General features: G+C 38.3%; 2 protein-coding genes across 5 annotated transcripts in view; one reads left to right on the plus strand and one right to left on the minus strand.

Annotated features, from left to right (window-relative positions):
• TARBP1 (TAR (HIV-1) RNA binding protein 1) overlaps window positions 1-7,351 on the plus strand; it is a 75,621-nt gene extending 68,270 nt beyond the window's left edge. Inside the window, exons 26-30 of the mRNA XM_036756110.1 lie at window positions 7-178; window positions 3,483-3,674; window positions 5,966-6,090; window positions 6,549-6,685; window positions 7,036-7,351. Coding sequence (XP_036612005.1) covers window positions 7-178; window positions 3,483-3,674; window positions 5,966-6,090; window positions 6,549-6,685; window positions 7,036-7,201 — 792 coding nt within the window. The 3' untranslated portion in view covers window positions 7,202-7,351. The remainder of the gene's footprint in view (window positions 1-6; window positions 179-3,482; window positions 3,675-5,965; window positions 6,091-6,548; window positions 6,686-7,035) is intronic.
• Window positions 7,352-8,413: 1,062 nt separating this feature from the next.
• LOC118847577 (cytochrome c oxidase assembly factor 6 homolog) lies at window positions 8,414-17,610 on the minus strand. 4 transcript variants are annotated; one of them, XM_036756113.1, is made up of 3 exons: window positions 17,524-17,610; window positions 15,661-15,812; window positions 8,414-9,023 (listed from the first exon to the last, which is right to left on the minus strand). In XM_036756113.1, exons 2-3 carry the CDS (start codon window positions 15,802-15,804, stop codon window positions 8,928-8,930), a joined length of 240 nt encoding a protein of 79 aa, XP_036612008.1. In that variant the 5' UTR covers window positions 15,805-15,812; window positions 17,524-17,610; the 3' UTR covers window positions 8,414-8,927. The 4 variants fall into 4 exon arrangements, 3 of the variants coding, with proteins under 3 accessions (XP_036612008.1, XP_036612006.1, XP_036612007.1); XM_036756111.1 differs by lacking the exon at window positions 17,524-17,610 and adding an exon at window positions 17,074-17,256; XM_036756112.1 differs by lacking the exon at window positions 17,524-17,610 and adding an exon at window positions 17,038-17,057.
• Window positions 17,611-23,765: the final 6,155 nt, after the last annotated feature.

Raw genomic sequence — 23,765 nt, forward strand, 5'->3', positions numbered from 1 at the left:
TTTCAGACCATATTTTATACCTTTCCACGCCTTTCAGAACTTGTTGAAGATGAGTGGATCCCAATCGGTAAATTCATAAAATTTACTGACATTCCGATAGATTCAGCATTTCAGTGGTACCTTTCTCAAACTGAACTTTGTGAACAAAAACCAAGTGACTGGTCTCAACAAGATATAGGTAAAATGTGGTTATTTCTGTCTTCTTTTTACTGTTGTTTTGGCTCCATCTTAGTGATTTGTTAATTAATAAATATACCTGGATTTTTTTCACCTTACTATGCCAATGAATTTTAATCTTCTACTTCGAGAAAAGATATTTAAGGTAGATTTGTAAATTTCAGTAAACAGGGAATCCATAATATCACAACCTGTAAGTGGAACCCTTCGATGGTCAGTTAAACCCATTGGATTTTGTTTTATAACTTGTTATAATTTGACATTCATTGAGGGCCTATAACATGATAAAGTATTGAAGGTAGGTTTAGGGATAATTCTTACTATACAATCTAAATTTACATAGAGCAGCAAAGCAGTTAAGTCAAAACAGAAAGTTAACAGGAATGTGAGGAAAAACATACTGCAATGCATCATAAGATGTATACATGTACACACACGTATATATTTACATGTACACGTGTGTATAATGTGTACATAGACACATGTATGCACACACTTATATACATACATATATGTGTGTATAAACTTTGTAATCATAAAAATGCTGTATAAAGGTAAGTTATATTCAAGAAAGTTCATTTCTGTGGGCTCCTGTCTGAAAGGATGAACTACCTCCTGAGGACTTTTACAGCTTTGCTTCTTTATTCTAACCTCCCAGAGGCTAGAATGTTGTAACAGGACAGATTAAAGACAATAGCTATATCCTGCTTTAATAAAATCTATATAAAAAAATTTGAACATAACCTATACAATGGATGATTTCTATTTCAAAAGATTCTTTACTGAGCAAAGGGACCTATTGTGCTTTTAAGCAGCAGGTTACCTAAGTATGTATAAAATGATGATTTATGAGAACCTTATCCAGGACACATTAATTAAAGTACACCTGTATTTAGAAGCATATTGAATGACTTAATGTTAAAAATACAACTCTGATAGACTGTATTGGTACCTTTTGGTTTATTATCACCTGCATTTTCCAGTGTGCCCCCAGATCTGTCCCTTAAAACTAAAAATAAAAAAGAAGGGAAATGTTAAACATTGACTTAAAAATGGATGAACTAACAAAACATTTAAATATTTTTTTGTTTCATTAGATATTTTCCAATTCTGTGTAAAAAAATTTTTTTACGTTCATTTAAAAAATTTTTTTTGAGTTCTAAATTCCCTTCCTCTCACCCTCCCTATGCCCCTTTCTTGAGAAGGAAAGCAGTTTGATACTGATTATATATGTCAAGTCAGGAAAACATATTTTCATATTAGCCACGTTACAAAAGAAAACAGACCCCCAACAAAAGCTCCAAGAAAAATAAATTTTAAAAAATATGATTCAGTCTGCATTCAGAACTCAGCACTTCTCTCTTTCTGGAGAGTCATTTGAAATTGTCTCAGATTGTTGTTTTGATCAGAGTAGCAAAGTCACAGTTGGTCATCCTTACAATATTGCTGTCAATGTCTACAATGTTCTTTTGGTTCTTCTGCACACTTCTCTTTGCATCAGTTCATGTAAGTCTGGCCAGGTTTTTCTGAAACCACCCTGGCTCATCATATCTTATAGCACAGTAGAGTTCTGTCTCAGTCATAAACCACAACTTGTTCAGCTATTCATCAATTGATGGGCATCCCCTCGATTTTCCAATTCTTCGCAAGCTGCTTTATTTTTGTAAAAATAAGTCTTTTTTCTCTTCTTAAAAATCTCTTTGCAATATAGACCTAGTCGTAGGAATGCTGGGTCAAAGGGTATGCATGGTTTGGACATAGTTCCAGGTTGCACCAGTTCACAACTCCGCCAACAGCACAATTAACAAAAGAATGAAAAAGTCTGACATTCTCTACAGTGCTCCACACCCTTTTCCCTCCCTATTTTTGCCAAGAAGGAAGTTGGCTTCTCTTTTCTTTAAAGCTAAGCTTGATCATTATAATGTCACAGCTTTCTATTTCATTAATTTTCTTATTTTCTTTTATTTTGTGGTCATTGTGTATAGTTTTTCTGATTCTGCTTATTGCACTTGTATCAGTTCACAGAAGTATACTCATACTTCTCTTGTTTTTTTGCAGCACAGCATTTTGCTGCATACATCTACCTCAACTTGTTTAGCCATTCCAATTCCTTGCTAGTGCAAGAGCTGCTGTTTTGTTGTATATGCCTAGTAGTGGAATCTCTGGGTCAAAGGGTATGGATGTTTTAGTTATTTTCTTTACATAAAGTCTTTCAGACTATTTTCTAGTTTTCCTAGAAATCTTTGTCAATTAAGGTCCTTCTTAAGTAATTTATGTTTTCTGGTTTATCAAGTTATTTTTTATTCTTCATTTTTTAGGCCATTTCATTAATTTTTATTTAAAGCAGTACCAAATAGTTTTATGGTTACTAATTAATAAAATAGTTTGAGGTCTGGAAGTGATATTACCCCTTCATTTCTCCTTTTAAGAATTATTTTCTATTATCTTTTTGTTCCTTCAAATACATTTTGTCACTATATTGTCTAATTATGAAATATACCTATGGTTATTTTATTGGCAAAGCTCTAAATATGTACATCAATTAGGGAGTAGTGTCAGTGAATATCCCTTCCATTATTTAAGTTCATTTCTTTAATGAATAGGTTTTGATTGTATTCATAAAAGTACTAAGTGAAATGTTTTATGTTTTTTTTTGAACGGGACTTACGTTTCAGTTATTCCCTTTTATTGTTATGTGTAAATACTCATTTTTGTGGGTTTATTTTGTATATTATTACTTTACTGAAGCTATCGTTTAAGTTAGGTTTTTTTTTTTTGCTGATTCCCTGGGATTTTCTAAGTAAACCATCATATCATCAGAAATCTTTAGGCCTTTTATTTCTCTTGTCTTTTTGCTATTGCTCATGTTTTTAGAGCCACATCAAATAACATCAGGGAAAGGGAGCATTCTTGCTTTATTTCTGTATTTATGGGGAAAACTTTTAGTATTTTTTCAATGCATATAAGGCTAGCTTTCAGTTTCAGATACTTTTTATCATATTAAAAAATGTCCTTCCATGAGTATGCATTATAGGTTCATTAGCATAAATATATTTATACCTTACCAAAGGCTTTTTTTTGCATTATGTTCATCTAATTATATGGTTTTTGTATTTCTTAAAGTATAGTAGCATTGCTTCCCTAATTTTGAACCATCCTTGCATCCCCACTTTAAATCCATCTTGATCAGATCTAGTGATTTAAAAATAAAGTGCTGCAATTTTTTGCCAGGATTTTATTTTGAAACTTTCATTAATGATATTGGTTCAAACAATTATTTTGGATCATCTTGATTTTCTCCTCAGGCTCCAACTCAATTGAGGGAGACAACCAATCGGAATGGATTGATGTTCAAAAGAAGATGATCCCTTGGAAAAATAATGTTCCTGATTTAGAACTTGATTTGGTATTTCAGGATCGTGCTGCTAAACTTGGAAAATCCATTAGTAGATTGATTGTAGTAGCTTCACTAATTGATAAACCAACCAATTTAGGAGGTAATATCATAGTTTAATAGATAGGTTTCTTGACTCTCTCATCCTTGGGAATTTTTACTAATTTAAAAAATTTTTACAGGGTCTTGTTAAATTTACCAGTATTATAAGATGACCTATTTGATGTCTTTATATTATATGGATGATATCTGCCCCTTGAGAGAAAGGAAAAGATCCAGGGTAACCTCTTAATTCAGTAATTGAAGTATGCTTTTGTATTGTTTAGATTAAAAGATTTATCCTAGTCTGTTAAAACAGTTTCAAAATAGTGAGACAAAGCAGTGGTTATAAAAGTAAGAAGACTTTATTTGGTATGGTTGACCCTAAACAAGAAGTTTGTGGTGTAAGGTGGAAACACAGAAGCTATCATAGGGCAACAATGGAAAGATACAGACTGGTTGCTGGATATCTGTAGGTCATGGCAGGGAGGAGGAAGGAAGGAAATTCAAGGATAGTCCTCTGGAGAAGTTGCTCCTCAATCTTGATACTCAAAATTTCAGCTATAGGCAACTCATCAATGTAGGAAGTCAACTATTAGCATCTCATTTCTTCAATCATGACAGTAACTAGCACTTTCTCCTCTTCATCTTACCCTCATCATCCCCCCAAAACAATCACTGTTTTTTTTTGCTGCTGTGTCTATAACAGACTAGTGAAGTACACTGACACACTGGAATTGGAAGCTAGCATCTTCAAAACAGAGGTCATACGCTGACACATCACATGCATATTAGGACAGCCCACACACTAGAGTGACCTAGTGCAGATTGACTACTGAGACTAGTGAAACAGCGAGGGTCAGTAGTGGGCAGGGACAAGGTCTCAGGAACCCCTTGTTTTGCCAGCGTTATTCCCTAATTTTGTTTCCCACCTCTGATGTGACAAGCAGGGAGGTGCCAGTTACTAAGGTTGCATGGGAGGAAGTTTCCACATGGAAATTCCAGAAAAGAGAGTTTTATCTAAAACAGAAAGATTGTTACTAGAAAGACTAGGTCTAAGGAAGACTAACCACGCTAAACTCAACATATCCAAGGGAGAATTCATTACATTTCCCCCTAAACCCACCCTCCTCTTAATTTTCTTATTTCTGTTAAGGGTACCATTGTCTTTCTAGTCACATAAGTTCAGAACTTAGGAGACATTCTTGACTTCCACTCACTCAGTTTTATATCTCTGGATATCTCATTTTCCAAATTGATAAATTTTAGAGAACAGATATCATTGTGTCACTCCTCTGTTTAAGAAACTTCAGTGGCTACCCTCTGGCATATAAAACTTCATGATCCACTTTTTCCCCCAGGCTGATTACACATTGCTCCCCCTTACATAGTTCAGTTGAGCCACATTGTCCTGTTGATTGTTCCGTGTATGTGAGCTCTCACGTCCTGTCTCTGAGGTACCTTTGCATGAGCTGGATCCATTCCTGGAATGCTCTGCCTCCTCAGCTCTTGGGACTCAAAGATCTGTGGAAAGCTTATTTCATGTGCATCCCTGGCAATCACATTTCATTATTTTCCCGGTTATTAGTCTCCCCTGCTAACCCCATCACAGGGTGTTTATTTTGTATATAGTCTGTACTTCCTTGTACCTCCCCACCCCCAACTGAATGTTAACTCCCTGAGGGCTGGGGCTATATTGCTTTTCTGTTTGTATCCTAGCATTTAGCATAGTAGGCACTTAAATGCATGATGACTGAAAGATAGATAGGGTTATGGTGGGTTTTTTGGGCTATTACAATATAACGGGTAGCATGTCTCAGTTTAATCTTCCCTACTACTTGTAAATAGTATCTTTTAGTCTCTTTAGAAAATATAAAAGGAAAGTTCACTGTAATTTTATTTCCTTCTCACTGATAGAAGTTTAATTAGAAACTTTTTCTTCCCCATTTTAATTCTTGCTTTACATAAGTCACAGATTTTAAAATATTTGTCATCCCAAGTTCTCCACTAAAGTTCTCATCATGGTGTGAAAATAACCTAAGGTTCTCAGGTACTGTGCTAATAGAATGAAGGTCCCACCAACCTTGGAAGGCTTCAGATAAGCACCTAGTGAACAGTCAATCTGTCTGCCAAGATCTGTGCTAGGCCTTAGAGATACAAGTGAAAAGAAGGAAACTTCCTATTCCCAGTGAGCTTACATTCTAATAGAGATCAATTCATATTAAAATATAAAGTCAAGAAAAGCTAAATATAAGGTAGTTTGGGGGGGGGAGGACCCTAGCTACTATGATCAGGAAAAGCTTCATGTTATAAAAGGAAGTACGTAATTTTGTCATTTTTAATTTGGTCTTATAGGTTTGTGCCGGACCTGTGAAATATTTGGGGCCTCAGCTCTAGTAGTAGGTAGTCTTCATTATATCAATGATAAGCAGTTTCAGCACCTCAGTGTTTCTGCAGAACAATGGCTTCCTCTGGTGGAGGTGTGTAAAAAGCAATTTACTATGTAATTATCTTATTTGGAAATGTTTTGTAGAGTTTTTTTTTCATTTTTAAATAACATTTCTGTGGAAATTTTACAGCAAGCCAACCTTAAAATACCCTACAGCAGGTAGTCACCATTTAGTTCCTCCTTCCTCATTTATTGTTTTATTTTTATTAGCCCTAGTGTAGTCTTATTGAAGTGACCCAATTATCTCATTACAAGTCAAACTCATTGTATAGCTATTAATTTTTATGTTAGTAAATTAAATGAACAAAATATGACTTACATATGGTATTCTTCTAGAAGGTATGTTAGCTTTTTGTCTTGAGAATTTCATATACTAAAACTTCTCTTAAAATTTTTCTGGTGTTGATTTTTCTCTAAGAAGGGCTATAGATGAAATTCTCTGATGTTTGAATTAATTCTTCATTCATCATTCATTTTTTAAATTTTTAGGTAAAACCACTTCAGCTTGTTGATTACTTACAGAAGAAAAAAACAGAAGGCTATACTACCATAGGTGTGGAACAAACTGCCAAAAGTTCAGACTTAACAGAATATTGTTTTCCTGAGAAATCTCTGCTCTTACTGGGGTAATTTCCTTTTGTCTAATCCTTTTTTTTTCAGTAAGTTGAATAAATTACTACTTACCTAAATGATAGTGACATCCAAGTTAGTTTTTCTGTGGTGTCGTATGGCATTCACTTAGATGGGTTCAAGAAAGGAAATCTCACTCAACAGCCAATGGTTGTGTGCTCACAAAAAGGTTTTTTTTTGTTATCCTAAGTTTTGCCTTTGCATAGAACATGAACTTGAGATCGCCTGTATTTTATATAAGTTTTTGGGTTCTTGTATTTACTTTCCTTGCATGCCTAAAATCTGGTATTCTAGTTTCATTATGACTATGTGAAAAGCTGCCTTTATTTCCTTTTCTCCTCATTAGAAATGAACGTGAGGGAATCCCAGCAAACCTGATTCAGCATTTGGATGTGTGTGTGGAAATTCCTCAACATGGCATCATCCGCTCCCTTAATGTTCATGTGAGTGGAGCTTTACTAATTTGGGAGTATACTAGGCAACAGATAATCAAGCAAAGAGATATAAAGTAATTACAAAAATAGAAAGTTTTGTGCCTTATCTGAACCTAATGGTGCTATTGAGATATATTTTTAAACTCTGTATGCACTTATGGAATAGGTTTTGAGGATAATTTTGTATTAAGTCTTTTGTGGTATATTTATTTTACTGGTTTAAAATATTAAATATAACTGAAATAAGTAACTTTGCGTGTATTCTTTAATAAAAGTTATGGCTCTATCATGATTCATATTTCATCTCAAGAAATATTAAGCTCTTCTAGACATTCAGAGGCCTGTTCTGGGAAAGGTGATACACAGTTTAGATAGGACACAGACCATGCCCTGACAGAGAGCTTTCCACCTATTACACTGATACATCATTTATGAAAGAGGTTCGAAAAGTGCTATATAAAGTCTTGGAGGTAGTCGTCAGTCATTACGAGGGTTGGTGGTAGGGAGGAGTCAGAGGAGTCAGAATCCATCCAGTAAAGTTCAAAGTTTTGAACATATGGATGGTAGAGCTGAGTTACAGTACAATTGATGGGAAGCTTTGTGGAATCTTTATACTATATTTCACATACATTAGCTGTGTGTGGTATGCTAGATTGAGAGCCAAGGAATCTGGGTTCAAATTCTACCTCTGGGCCTCCATTCCCTCATCTGCAAAATAAAGGATTTGCATAGTTCTTTAATCATTTGATTTTCATAATAGCCCTGGGAGATGGGCAGAGCAGAAGATCTCCCAATTTTCTGGATGAAGAAACCTAGCTTCTGAGGATAAAATGCAAAGTCACAGGACCAGGGAGGAGGAGAATTAAAATCTCAGCCTTCTGATGCCTAGTGTTTTCTATTATACCTAAAAGGTATTATATTCTAATTTGGAACTCAGAATTTTAAAAAAATGAATGTTAAAAATTGTTTTTACAGGTAATTGGAGAAAATTAAAATATTGTTTTAAAAAGGTATTACATTGAAAAGGTATAATTTCATTTAAAAAGGTATAGCTCCTGGGCCCAGTTATCCTTTTATGACTGCTTCTGAAAACAAAGAGGTGAGAGTAAGAATAGAGGGATATAAATCAATAGAGTAAGCTTACCAATATCTTTTCTCTTGAGTCATCATGACAATTGTCAAACATTTCTGTTCTATAAATGCAGAGATGTGGCAGTTATGGAACTAAAGATAAAAGCAGTGTGGCCCAAGATTATGACCTCTTGATTTATATCTTCTTAGGAGACTACATTATTTACAAATTAACTGTTTATTAACCATTACATATAGCATAATACTTAAAGTTTGACTCATATATAAACTTTGGCCCCTTGAAATTTTACATTGTATCATATTACAGCGTTTGCTTTCAAGGTGTTCATTTCATTCAAGTAAAATATTGATTCCACATATAAACACTTAAAAGAATCGGTTTTACCAAGTTCAAATGTAGTTCTCAGCCAGAAAAGAAAAAAAAAATCACTTTTAGTTTGTTTACATTGTTATGAAAATGAACAATAAAACCCACTTCCACAATGCGTTCTACACCACTTTATTCAAGTCATTCACTGGATGAATTAAATATTCTAACTCTGTTGGATTCTTGATCATTTTCAGTACTGTTGAGAGTAGGAGAGCTGTGCTGACAATGAGTCCAATCTGTCACACTTCATAATTCAGGCAAACTGGTATTCAAAGGAATATTTACTGATGTCCACAAAGAATAGTCTCAGCGTTTGTTTAAATTTTTTTTTTTTACAAAGAACTATGATGTTGCTGTTCTTTCTGAAGGTTCAAATTGTCCCGCTTCAAACTTTTCTTTGAACTTTAAGTAATCTCTTCTTTTATCAAAATGTTTAATCTATTAAAAAGAGAACATAATTAAAGGAGACAAAGAGGACACCATGCAGCATGGCAAAATGAGCAAAGATTTAAAAGCAGTCAATAAATTGAATCACTATTTGAAAACATTTCTACAGCATGTCCATATGTGAGAATCAAAGTTTAGAGTTGGAAGCAAGCTTAGTAATTATGCCAAATCAGTATGAGTTAATGGAAAAATTTTCCTAAAATAAAAATATTAAGATTTCATTAAAAAGGATGAATATGGTTAAGCTTTTTAAGCTGAAAGCAGCCTACAGTAAGGCAGAGTTATAAATAAATATAACTTTAAAAAGTTAAGTAAATGTAGGATTGATAACCAAGATGCCTTATAGAAAGTGTGTGGACACTAAGAAAGTACATGTTTCTACCCACTTGGATAGAAAAAAAAAAAGATAGAAAACCTGAATGGACATAAGATTAATAGTCAATCCAAAGTAACTAATGTGTCTAAATACAATCTAATTTTAAATACACTATATTCTCACAAAATGGAGAAGCACAGATGTCATTCTTACAACTTAATGCTTGCTATTGCTAGTAAAATTAGTAGTTTTAAAACTTGAGTTGCTTTTTTTTTACACTAAAGTGACTATGTTAAATCATTAGTATGAGTACATAAAATAAATTTTTTAATACAAAATGTACTTCATTTTGATAAGCGTCATTATGTTGTAGAGGTAACTTTGGGATCTTGAAGGCTATACTAATAGCAAAAATTTGGCAGTGCTTCCCAAGATAGAAGAAGCTACCAGTGGAGAAAAGGCTGTGGCAGGACCTCCCATTATGTAAAGGCTTCAAAATGTAAGCATGAAGGGATTTGAGAAGGAGTGCATCTCATCTACCATGACCGCCATTGCCCCACTCCCCCTAGATTACAGATGGAAAAACTGAGGCCCAAAGAGGTTAAGTGCCAAAAGTCACAAAGTTGGCAAAACTGGCTTTAGAACCCAAGTCTTCTGATTCCAATTTCAATGATTTTTTTTCAACTATACCGGTGCCTCTCATAGAACTATCATGGATACTTCACAAAACACAAGAGTTCCTGGTGTGCAAAATGTTTCTATGGCCTGCCTCTTTATAAAACTTTCTTCAAAAGGCCATAAATTTATTTACATCTTAGATACCATATGTTCAGGAATACAAAGTCCTACTATGCTATCAAGAAATGAGAAAGAGGAATTCAGAGAATGTAATAACTAGAACAATAAACACAATGATTACAGTGATGCAAACAAAACCAAAAGGCAGCCAAACTGGTGAACTTGTAATGACCAATCTTGGTCCTAGAGAACAGATGAAGCAGCACAAGTCTACCTCAGTAGAGAAATAAGAGACCACAGGTACATAGTGCTGCATGTATCATAGTCTGTCAGATGTTTTTTTTTTTACTTCTTTTTTTGGTTTATACAGGAGGGTATGTTGGGAAATAACTGGTATAATAATAATAGCATTTATAGTGTTCTACGGTTTGCAAAACATTTGGCAGGTATTTTATCCTCATAAGAAGCCTGGGAGGTAGGTGCTATAATTATCTCCTTATTACAGATGAAGAGACTGAGTCAGACAGGTTCAATGACTTGCCTAGGGTAGTATAGCTAATAAATATCCAAGGCCAAATTTAAACTCAGGTTTTCCCAACTCCAGACCCAGTCAGTGTTTGTTCTGTCCACTGGGCCACCTAGCTATGTATAAAAACAAAAGGCATCAAAACTTTCTAAAGAATGTATTATTGAAAGCTGTAATAGAAGTCAGCATGATATAGTAGAAAGATCACTGGATTGGGAAGCAGACTTGTCTGGGGTTACCATGAAGTTAGTGAGTGATCTTAGGCAGAATTCTTTAGCCCTCTGAGCCTGAGCCTCCCTAGGCTCAAAATAAGGGGGCTGCACTGAGGACTTCTTGCTAAGGTCTCTTCCAAGAGTAAAACACCAGTTTTTCTTAATGGTTTCAGTAGTCATTGGGACTGAAGCTATTATTTAACTGGTATTGGGAACTCCCAGATGAAGAAACTCTTATATGTAGGTTGGGACTTTTTCTAGACAGAGCTGCCAATGGTACTGTACCTTCCTAGGGTCAACACAGCTAGTCTAGATCAAAGGTGGGACTTGAACCAAGGCTTTCCTGGCTCTAAAAATTATGGTATGCTGTTTTCAGTAATATCATGACATCTGTTTATATATAGGAGTTTGGAGGGAGTCAGTTATTTCCCTTTCATTAAGAAGGACTTTAATAACAATCCAAAATGGCAATTTCTATTTTAAAATAAAATTAAAAAACTCACTGATTTTTATATATCCTGATAAAACTATATGCAGACTACTAACAAGTACATAGTGTTTGTCCAGAAAGAAATCTGTAAGAAGAAATTGTACATATATGACACTCCTTTGATCATACCTATACTTTGCTTTCAATACAATTACCCTTTCTACATTCCCAGGGTTTGGGGCATGGCGTCCCAGCGATCTGGAAAATCTGCATAAAAATTTTTGGACTTCCCTTCATACCTAAGAAGTCTGAATTTCTTTTCTCACTATATTTTTTTGGTGGGGGGGTGGTGGTGGTGGTGGTTACAGTACCTTATTGTAAAATTTGGGTTAAGTATTTGGTCATAGGCTATATTATATAATACTATACATATATTTTATGCATTTCTGAGTTTGTAAACTTTTTCCATGTCATCTGAAGCTCCCAAAAACTTTCCCTGTAATTTCTTATGCCAACCCACGATATATTGAAACCACAATGGGGAAAAGATGCAATGTGGAAGGGATAGGTATATTATCTCTAATCCTTCCACTCCAATTTTAAACTTCCTCCCCAATCTTGATCACATAGTTAACGAAGTTCAATTTCATACCATACTAAACTCTAAGATCCCTTGTCTCATCCCCTATTCTCAACTCTTGCCAAACCTCAACCCTGCATAACTCCTATAATCTGCCTCCCCCCCTCCACCCCCACTTACATGCTGCTGAACAGAGGTGGAAGAAGCCTAACGACCCAGCTGACCTAGGTAACAAGTTGATGTCACCTCACTACTCCAAAGCAAGGCCTCTCTTTACTCCTCCCTGATTGATTCTCCTTACAACTGATCATAGAGGCTGTTCTGAACCTTCTCTTTCCTCAAGCATCCTGTATCTTTCCCTACTCCCCCTCTCAACTGAGGACGTGACCTCTTAATTTACTGAGAAAACTGACCAGGGCCTATCTCAACATCTCAAAATCCCTTCATGTAATGCCCCCGCCAGCCTCCCTCCTTGCCATCTCTAATAATGAGGTGGATATTCATGTGCTCTTTTTGTTTACTTATTCTACTCAGGCACTTCAAAGACCGGAAGATGCAGAAAAGATCTGCATTGATACAAGTTCATCACAGGGGGCTCTCTATAACAATGGGAGGCAGGAGCTAAATTGCAGCTAGAAGTTTGTGAAAATGAAGTTGTAATTCACTTCTATTCAAGTTCACAAATGTGCCCCATGGGGGAGCTTCCAACTCTATCTACAGAGCGCCCCCCCACTCCCCACCCCACCCCCTACCTTCGAGGTTAAGTACATCTGTTCTATATACACCCTCTTCTTTAGGTTTTCATGACATTACCCTTCTGGTTCTTCCCCTACCTGTCCAATTATTTGCCAAACCTTGGTTCTAAAACTACTACAACACTTGAATCTGTCTCCTTTCTCCTTATTCACACAATTACCAATCTTAGTCGAAGCCCTTATCAACTTTCCACTGGGTTCTTGCAAATGGCCCCTAATTTGTTTTCTCTGCCTCAAGTCTCTCCCCACTACTGTCCATCTGCTCTACGGTAAAGGTCTTACTATGTCACCCTCCAGTAGCTATTGCTTCTAGGACCAAAGAGAAACCTCTCTGTTTGACATTCTGGAGCCCTTCATAACCTGGTTTCAATCAACCTCTTAAGTCTCAGATTTTACTTCCCTTTCCACAAAGTAGTCCACCCAGACTGACCTCATCTCTGTTGCCCGCCTACTATCCTCAATCTCCCATCTACAACTATTAGCCCTTCCCTAGCCTATAGAAGGTACTCCTCCCTCCTCACTTCCACCTCTTAAAATCCCTCACTTTCTCAAAGACTCAGCTTCTGAAGCATCACCTTGAATATACCTTTCCTGAATCCTCAGCCTTTAGTGCTTTCCTTGTGCCTTACGGTTGGTTAGTATTTACTCTGCATATATTTACATGTGTACACATTGTCTGTCTCAATAAAATGTAAGCTCCCTGAGATTGTGTCTTCACCAGCACAGTACATGGCACATAGTAGGCATTTAACAAATACTTCTTGATTAACTTCAAAGTCAGAAGTCAAGTGAAACTCAAGGTCTTCTGCCTCGCACCAACCATGAGTCTTTTATAACCTCTACTATGCTAATATTATTTTTATCAAGACTGGGGGTAGGTCCATACTTAAATTTAGTTAGCATTTAATAAATATTGATTAAAGTACCTGCAGGTGAATAAAAAAATACAAGTCAGTTTAGGGAGGACCCTGGCGGGGGAGGAGGGGTAGCAGTGGGTGGAATTAGGAAAGGCTCTGTGCAGAATGAGTTGATAAGGCTTCTAAGGCGGAGGTGAGAAGGGAGTACATGCCGGCCAATGGAGACAGCCAGTGAAGAGGTACAGAAGGGAGACAAAGTGTCACGTGGGAGGGACAACAATAAGGCTAGCTGGGCTACGCTGGAGTGCGAGGAGAACACTGAAGCTAAAAAGATAATTTGGCACCTGGTTGTGAAGGGCTTCAGAGGCCAAATAGGTGAGTTTCTATTTTATCTTAGAGGCAACAGAGAGCCAGTGATGTTGATTAAGAAGGGTAGCCACATGGTCAGATCTTCATTCAAGGAAAATCACTGGCAGCTGTGGAGTAGGGAGAGGCTAGAAGCAGGGAGACCAATTAGAAGGCTACTGCAGCAGTCCCAGTGAGAGAGAATAAAGTCTAATGGGGAAACAAGATAAACTGTCAATTGACTCAATTATCAAGAAAGTATAACTTTCAATACAAACGATAAGCTGATTTAGGTAATTTTACAAATTAAGCAAATATTTATGTTGACTTTTAATGCTGCATCTATAAGTGAATTTAGTGGATAACTTGATCTTTAACATAAGGTAAAGTGAGGAAAGTACACGTAAACTTACATGTACTTATCCTGTATTCAACATAAAACCAAGAGTGAATTACATTGCAAAGATACCAACCAACTTACTACCCAGCGGGAGAGTAAAAAAAAAAAAGTGAAAAGTTCCTGCCACAAGGAAGCTTACTCTCTACTGAGGGAAGACAATATGCATGCCATCAGTACTTCTAAATATATATATAAAAATAAAATAATTTGGGAAGAAAGGCACCAAGAGTTAGGGAGGGTCAAGAATGGCCTCAGGTAGTATTTGAGCTCAGCACTGAAGAAAACTTCAGATTTTAAGAGGCAAGTGTAAGGAGGTAGTACATTCTGTACATGGGAATGGGGGACAGCCAGTGCAAAGTCAAGGAGGTGGGGAATGGAACATCATGTTTGATGAACAAGAATGGCAGCTGGATAAGACCAGGGACCAAAGCCTGCCTGAAGAATAAAGCTAGGAAGGCTGGGTAGAGCCAGGTTGTAAGAGGCTTTAAATGTCAAAAAGAGGAGCTTGTACTTGTTTCCAAAGATAATAGAGAACCAATGAAGTTAGGAGGAGGGGAGAACTAGGTCAGCCCTAAGCTTTAGGAATAATACTTTGCATGGAGCTGGCTGGGGAGGGGAGTAACTTGAGGCAGGGAGATCAATTAATTAGGAGGCTACTGCAATAGCCCAAGTGAGGGGTGATAAGGGCTTGGCGCAGGGTGCGTAGCAATGGAGACGTGGGGACAGATGGCAGGGTTTACCAGAGACAGCATCAGGTGCCTCTTGTTATTCTGTCTACCTCCCACCTTCTCTTAGCCTTCTGCCCTCCTGCCCCATAGCCATCCTTCCCAGGGTCAATGGTAAGAAAGGATAATGTTTAGCACCAACAGTGATACTATTCATGGTATCTGAACACAGACTATACAAAAATAGGAAAATTCTGGAGAAGACTGCTGATTTTATAAAAGATAAAACACCTGATTGGTTGGTTTGTTATTAAATACAATGGCACTGGCTTAAGTGTCATCCCAGTCATAATGTGTTTTGTAAACTTCAAAGTACTATACAAATGTCAGTTATTGTTAAGTGGGAATTAAGAACTAAGGAGAACTTCATCATCCAGTTAACAGAATCACAAATTTAGAGCTGAGTGGGATTTCAGAAATCATCTAGTTCAATCCCCTTACTTTATGGATGAGGCAACTAAGGCTAAGAAGTGAAGTGACTTATCCAGGGTCACAAAGTGGCAGAATCTGGAATGTGAATCCAAGTCTTTTGAACAGACAACTGGAAAGCTTTTCCCTCTACTACAAAATACTTTATTTCAGAAACATGAGCAACAATATATTCAGGCATTTTTCATAAAATTATGAAATGCTTACTATGTGACACTGTACTAAATGTTTATTAAATGTTAATAAAGTTTATTAAAAATGAAAGTGTGTCTCCCTATTTATGTAAAAAGATAAGTAAATACCAGCATTACTTACCCACTGTTGAGGGCAGCTTGATTCAAAAACGCTTCTTAACTTTTTACACTTAGAGGCATCATCAGTATTTTCATCCAAGCACTTCCAGTAGTCATCGCGAGCTCCCCAGCAAAGTTGCCTTTCTTTCATGGAAGGTGCTGTCATTTTTATTTCTATCACAGAAAAAAAAGGACCACTACTTGAAGGGACTCCCCTCATTTACTAGGGAACTTGTATAAGAAGGGAAGGTAGAATCCTACTAGAATCTTCCTGCTTACAAATGATACCAAGGAGCCTGAGTGCACTGAGCTGCCTTTAAGTCCAATTCAATAGCATATTAGTGTGTCTTTCCATGACTCCTTCAGAATTGACTGTTTCCTTCTTTTGTCATCTTTGAAAATTTGCTGAATGAAAGGTGAAACCTCAGAGTTATTTTGATTTGCATTTCTCTTGTAATTTGGAGCAACCTTTCATTTGCTAATAGTTTGCAGTTCTTTTTTTGAGAATGTCTTATTCATATCCTTTGACTATTTATCCATTAGGGAATGACTTTGTCCTATACATCTGTGCTGAGGACAGTGTGTGAAATTGAACTTGGCTAACTAGGTGATGAAGATTGGGGAGATAAGTAAAATGATTAGAGTGGAAGGATTAGAGATAATAAAGGCAAAGTATAGGTGAAGAGATGAGGCATAGGGAAGTAAAAATAAGGGAAATGATCAACTGGGAAAAATCTTATCCCCTCTCCTCCATCATCAGCTCTTGCCAAAATTCAACCAGGGAGGGACAAAGAAATGCTCCTAAGGAAAGTGACTACAGACTGAAAGCTTCCAGGTCCTTACTGCACCAGACAAATAACTGGCTAAGGATGATGGCAACTACTACTAGTACTGCTATTACAACCACCACCCGACATCTATATAGCACATGTCTGGCACATACATTTTACAGTTGTTGCCGCTAGATGGCGCAGTGGATAGGGTGCTGGGCCTGGAGTCAGGAAGACTCCAATTCCTGAGTTCAAATCTGGTCTCAGACACTTACTAGCTGTGCAACCCTGGGCAAGTCACTGAACCTTGTTTGCCTCAGTTTCCTCATCTGTAAAATGAGCTGGAGAAGGAAATGGCCAATCGCTCCAGTGTTTTTGCGAAGAAAACCCCAAATGGGGGTCACAGAGAGTCGGACGCGACATAAAATGAGGGCACTTTACAATTATTATCTCATTTAACCCTCAACAACCTGTGAGGTAAGGTCTATTGTTACTTCCATGGTAAACTGAGGCAAACGGAGATTAAATGACCTGCCCAGTGTTACACAGCTAGTTAACTGTGAGGAGGGATTTGAACTCAGGTCTTCAGACTCCAGGCCCGGCACACTCTGAGTCACCTACCTACCTACCCCGATAATGACGAGTATTTCCATAGCGCTTTATACCTATTATTGCATCTGATCCTCCCAACCCTGTGAGGTAGGGACTATTGCTATCCCCTTTTTATAGACGAGGAAACTGAGAGAAAGGTCACAGGTGTGAGTCAGGATTTGAACTTGGGTCGGTCAGACTCAAGGCCAACGACCTACTAACTGACGCATCCATAACGGCTTAAAGTTTGTAAAACTTCTGCTATCTCTCCTGACCCTACAGAACAACCTTGGGCTACAGAAGAACCCGGCCACCTCCTCCCCGCTGCTTCCGCCCGCTGGCCCCGCCCCCCAAAGCGAGAGGGGAGCAGGTCCTGGGAAACGCCACCCCCCCCCCCTCTTCCCCCTCCAGCCCAGAAACACGGCTCTGAGAACGGGCCCGTCTCCTTGGGGCCCGTCTCTCTAGCGACCGAGACCGTACAGACCCACGGCAATCAGGAAACCATCACAAGAACACTGACTTACTTGCTTGAAGGAGAACACCTAGCGCTTCCGGTACGACTCCTTCGAGCCACCGTCTCCTGTAGACGGAGGGGGCGGGATTTCCTCTGTTCGCTCCCCTCCCTTCTCTGTGAGTGATTTCCGGCAGTAGCCGGAAGCTGCTGGTCTGGAGTACGAGTTAGCTGACCTCGGGTCTGGATGTTACGGAATGAAATGGCCTTAGTCTTAGAGACGCGGATTTGTTTGGTGGTCTTACCGTGGGGATCCTGCCCCCGACTCCCCGCCGTGATTTCCCCTCTCCCCTTCACTTCCGCCGTGGGCAGGCCGTCTCAACTGTCTACCTCTCCCTGGGCTCCCTCCCTGTCCCGGAGCTAGGACGTGGGTCAGGGCCCTGGGGCGGGCAGACGGTAGGGGGTGGACCGAGGGAAGAGGCTTCGTGTAAGGCGAACGTGATTTAGAAAACCCCAATCGTAAAATAGTGTCTGGAAAAGGATTCTACTTTTAGGAAGTAACCTGCACCTGTGAGAGTCTCATTAATGGCTCTAATTAAAGTGCTGTGGCAAGTGGGGTGACCTTGGCAAAAGTCGGTTAACGTGCGAGCTGTCGTTTATTCGTCTGCAAAATGAAGGGGTTGACTGGATTACTTCGAAGACCCCCCTCTAAGTCCAGGTGTATCACCCTTAAAAAGGATAGGTCTGAGGGCCGGACCTCTGATTTCCTTTGTGTAGCGAGCTCCTCGCAAGGCAGGTGGGCACCTACCCTGTAAATTATAGTCCTAAACACCCAGAGAACTGAGAGGTTAAATGACTTGCCAAGGTCATACAGCCGATATACGTTAGAGACAGAACTTAAACTAAGGTTTTTGGCTTTGGGGCTCTCTGCCTCTTTAGCCCTTGTGCCTCCCAGCCTGTGATGGGAGCCCTCCTTAAATCCTATCTCTTCCAAGAAGCCTGCCCTGAATCCCAGGATTGATTTGACCTCTCATAGAACCCTGATGTGTAACTTTCAAATGCGAATAATAGCTATTGTGTTTTACCAATTCCGATTATTGTCATCCCCTACTAGACTATAAGCCCTAGAGCTAGCTTTCCTGAATTGTGTAGCTCACCCATCTGGTACAGTTCACTGCCCGTAGCAGGTGCTAAATAAGGATTTGTTGGTAAAGGGCAGGGGTTCTTAACCCGTGGTCCATGGACTATGTATGCAGGTGATCAGTGAGCATAGGGGGATAAATCTTTATTTTAACGAATCTCAAACAGAAATTTAGGATTTTCAATAACGATTTAGAAACATTCTGTGAAGGGTTCATAGGTTTCACCCGACTACCAGCAGGGTCTGACACAAAAAAGGTTTGCATCAGGTGGTAGAAAGGGCACTAGATTTCAGAGTACCAGGATTCTGTGCTGTGTGTGTGTGTGTGTGTGTGTGTGTTCAGTTGGATCCATGACCTCATTTGGTGTTTTCTTAGAGGAGATACTGCCATTTCCTTCTCCAGTTCATTTTACAGATGAGGAAACTGAGGCAAACAGGGTTAAGTGACTTGCCCAGGGTCACAAAGCTAGTAAGTGTCTGAGGTCACATTTGAACTCAGGTCTTTCTGACTCCAGACCCTGGGCTCTGTCCACTTCACCACCTAACTGTCCTCTGTTCCTTGAGTTATCACTTACCAGCTGTAATATTAAGTTTACTCCCTGAGCTGTGGTTTACCCACTGTGAGAAAAAAAAAAAGTATTCTAAGTCATAAAGCAGCATATAAATTTGAGTTATTAGTTATTACTGGAAAGATTTCCAGGGCTCCCTATTTCATAAGAATTTCAGATTTGGAAGAAATCTCAGGGCCTATCTGGTCCAATCTGTTTTGCAAGTAGAGGGGGAAAGAAGAGACAACCTCACAAACCTCTCTTCCATAGCATATCAGATAAGTGGTTGGTGACCGTCTGACCTTAAGTGAAAAAATTCATTGCCCAAAGTTGCCAGTCAACTACTTTTCCAAAATTCTTACTTTGTTAATAAAAATTTTCCCTTACATTGTGACAAATTCACCTCTTTGCAACTTTAACTCATCTAGACCTTTTTAAATAATTTGATAATAGCTCTCATATCAAGTTTTCTCTAGCCTAAAACACACCCAGTTAATAGATTTAGAACTGGAAGGGGCTCGGGGTCACCTAGTCCAACCCATCATTTTATAGTTAAGGAAACTGAGGCCCAGAGAGGTTAAGTGACTTGGCTCAAATGTTAGCACTCTTTCCATCGTGTTTGTATCACAGTGATAAGATTATAGTCCTCAACTTTTTCATACAAACTGCTCTTTAGCTACACTCAGTCAACAAGCAATAATAAACACTGTGCCAGGTACTGTGCTAAGTTCTGGGGATACAAAGAAAGAGCAAAAATAGCCCCTGCTTTTCAGGAACTTAGATTTTAATGGAAATAACCTGTACATAAATAGGGGACATATGCAAGAGATGCTGCGGAGAAAGAAATTACAAAATTTGGAAACTGATTAGATATGTGGGGTGAATAAAAGGAGTCTAGGAAGACTGAGGTAGCAGTCCTGGTAGACTAGGAGAAGGTGGTGCCCTTGACAGCAATAGGGAAATTCATAGAGATAAAGTCAGTAGGCAAGATGATGATACTAAATTCGGACATGGCGGATTTGAAATGACTGTCAGATATCCATTTTGAAATGTCCAGTAGGCAGTTAGTGACATAATACTGAAGCTTAAAGAGAAACTAGGACTAGATATATACATTTGGGAACCATAGTAATAGAGATGCTAAATGAGGGCTGATGAAATCACCAAGTGAGAGCAAAAGGAGAAGAGGGGCCCATTAAATTAGCAAGCGTTTATTAAGAACTTACTAGGGGGATGCAGAGAAAGGCAGAAACAGTCCCTGCTCTGAAAAAGCTCATGTTCTAATGGGGGAGGCATGCGAATAACTAGTACATGCAACAGCTCGTGCATACAAATATTTCTCCATGGAGCAATAATCTGAGAAGGAAAGGTACTAGCAGCTAGGGGGACTGGGAAAGGTCTCCTGTGGAAGGTGATCCTTGAATTGTGAAGGAAGCTAGGGAAACCAAGAGGCATAGGTGAGGAAGCAGGACATTTCACCTCTGGGGGACAATTAACCAAGAGGCATAGGTGAGGAGGCAGGACATTTCACCTCTGGGGGACAATTAGTGTAAAGACATGGAGGTAAGAGATAGGGATTATCTTGTTTGGTAAGTAGGCCATTTGTGGATTATAAAATTCATGACATGGAAGAAAGCCAAGTATAAGAAGACTGGAAAGGTAGAAGGACCCAGGTTTGGAATAACCAAAACAGAACTTTGTATTTGATCCTAGAGATAATTAGGGAATTCAACAATAACTAGTTCCTATCTGATCTTGAGTTTTAGAACTCAATTGTAAGACTTTCCATTTTTCCTTATTAACTTTCCTATTACTAGATTTGGCCCAATATTCTAATGTGACAAGACCATTTTGAATTCTGACTTGTCATTCATTGAATGTGTTTGATATCCCTAACTTTGTGCCATTTGCAAATCTGATAAGCGTGCCATCTATGCTTTTATTCAGTCATTGATAAAATATGTTAAGTAGCACAGCTAATTGATCCCTAAAGAACTCTTTAGGAGACTCCCCTAAAATTGATATCGATTACACTGTTTTGTTATTATTACTATTATTATTTCAGTAAGGACTTCCCAGGAAAACTTGAGGCAGCTAGGTGGAGCAGTAGATAGAGCACTGGGCTTGGAATCAGGAAAATTCATCTTCTTGAGTTCAAATCTAGCCTCAGACACTTAGCTGTGTGACCCTGGGCAAGTCACCTAATTCCTATTTACCTCAGTAAATTGTAAAATGGAGACATACTGGAGAAGAAAATGGCAAACCACTCCAGTGTCTTTGCCAAGAAAACCATGGACTTGTCTGTGGGGTCATGAAGAGTAGGACATGACTGAACAACAGTAGTAGTTATATTTATATGGAATATAGGTTCTTTCCCCAAGCTTTCCTTTATATCTGAGAAAATAGGCAAGTTATTAGATGGTCCATATAATTATATTGTGAGATTTGTTGAACAAAAAAACTTATAGTTTATAGATATATGACTTTTAAAGTTTTAAAATGTGTTTAGCTAGGGATTATTCTCAGGATCGGAATTTCACCAGAGAGTTATAGGGGTTAAGTAGGAGTAGATAATTGTCATGGGATTGGGCTAGGGTGAGGGGAAGATTGGGAAGGAAATAATATGCATTATATTTATTTATCTTTGTTTATACCTTGTATCCCCCTGTTTAAACCTCCACATTTTATTCTCATGTTTCCTCCAGGATCTAGTATGGTACTCCAAGTACAGTAGGCACTTAATATTTGTGCAGTAAATGAATTTGCTTTATTGTGTTTATCATTTTTTGCTCCTTTTCAACCCTTTTCTTTTTATCTCTGCAAGTTTTCTGAAAAATACTTCAATTTTACAAGAATAAACTCTAATTTGACTGGCTGAGGTCAGTTTTTGCTATTAAAATTTATGAATAAAGGTCAATTCTCCACAATCTGTTTCTGAAACAGATTCCATCTGTTGAGAGCTCTCGTCCTGTAGTATGTTCTTAAGGTTTCAGAAGCACATAAACATCATTCAATTTAGTTCTTTAGGGCTGATTTGTGATCTTTTACAGTCAACATTGGCAGATTTTCAAGATGTTTATGTGATGCTAACCACCACCACGCTTATGTTCTTCAGAATGGGAAATGTCATCGATTCATTTAATAACACAGATGGACTCTTGACTGTATGGTGTTATTAGAACCACTTGCTAATTTTCCTTTTATACCGTGTCCAAAGGTGGCACTTTATTAAGCATCAGTGCATTGTAAATGTAACTGCTATTTTGAATGTTTCTCTTATGGTTGCTAAAAAGATACAATCTTGTTTGACTATATTGTGTGTTCTTACTGAATTCAGCAACAAACACTAAGCCTGTACTATGTGAAAAGGCACTGAACTGGACAGTGAGCATACAAAGATGAAAATAAGATTGCTTTGAAGGATCTGACATTCTTCTGGTGTTGGAGGAAGTACAGAATTTATACGGATGAATGAATATGAGATCATTTGAATATAAGAATTATAACCTTGGCATTATTTTCAATTCTTCACTCTTCCTTCCCCAAATTAGTTGCCAAATCTTGCTATTTCTACCTCTATAACTTCTCTCACATCTGACTCCTTCTCTCTACTCACGAAATAACTACCTTTGTTCAGGTCCTCATTGCCTTTCACCTGGATTAGTGCAGTGGATTGGTCTCTCTATTTCTTTCTTTCTTTCTTTCTTTTTTTTTTTTTTTCAGGGGGGAAGTCAGGACAATTGGGATTAAGTGACTTGCCTAAGGTCACACAGCTAGTAAGTGTGTCAAGTGTCTGAGATCGAATTTGAATTCAGGTCCTCCCGACTCCAGGGCCAGTGCTCTACTCACTGCGCCACCTAGCTGCCCCCGGGTCTCTCTCTTTCACAGCTTTAGTCCATCCTAGACATTGCTGCCAAAGTGATTTTCCCTAAGCATTAGCCTAACCATGTCACTGTCCTGCCCAATAAATGCCAATGGCTTTCTGCTGCCTCTAAGATAAATAGAAACTCTTTAGCTTTTAGATTCCTACACAACCTGGCCCCAACTGATTCTTTCCAGTCTCACTGGACACTATTCCCCTTTCTCGTACTCTTTGATCCGGCAAAATTGGCCTTTTCTCTGTTCTGCACTCGTGATGCTCCATCTCCCATCTCAATATGTTTAAGATGCAGCTCAGGAGCCATCTTCTCTATGAAGCTTTTCCTTCTCATCATAACTGCTAGAGCCTTCTCTCTCACAAACTACCTTATCTTATAATTACTTTTTATTAAATTTTTGGTTTTTCTGTATGTGTTTAAACATACTCCCTTTTAGAATGTAAGTTCATTATGAATAGAACTTACTTCATAACCTTACTCCAGCCTATCTTTCTGGCCTCATTGTATATTACTACCCACCCCTCCCCCCATATACCATTTGATCTAACCAAACTGGCCTCTCTTTTCCTCACAGAAAACACTTCATCTTGAGATTTCAGTGTCTTTGTACTGGCTCTTCCTCATGAATGAAATGCCCTTCCTCCTCACTTCTACCTCATAGAATCTTTTTGTTCTTAAAGATGCTGCATAACCATTACCTTTTACATGAAGCCTTTTCTGATTCCCTCAAATGCTAGTGACCTCCTCA

This window comes from Trichosurus vulpecula, chromosome 4 (assembly GCF_011100635.1).
Source record: "Trichosurus vulpecula isolate mTriVul1 chromosome 4, mTriVul1.pri, whole genome shotgun sequence".
Classification (NCBI taxonomy): Eukaryota; Metazoa; Chordata; class Mammalia; order Diprotodontia; family Phalangeridae; genus Trichosurus; species Trichosurus vulpecula.

Bases quoted from the DNA above. Each gene is read 5' to 3' on its own strand.
- LOC118847577 (XM_036756113.1), bottom strand. From the start codon at position 15,804: ATGACAGCACCTTCCATGAAAGAAAGGCAACTTTGCTGGGGAGCTCGC. The intron at 9,024-15,660 runs GTAAGTAATGCT...TCTTTTTAATAG, and splicing joins CAAGCTGCCCTCAACAGTGG to ATTAAACATTTTGATAAAAG.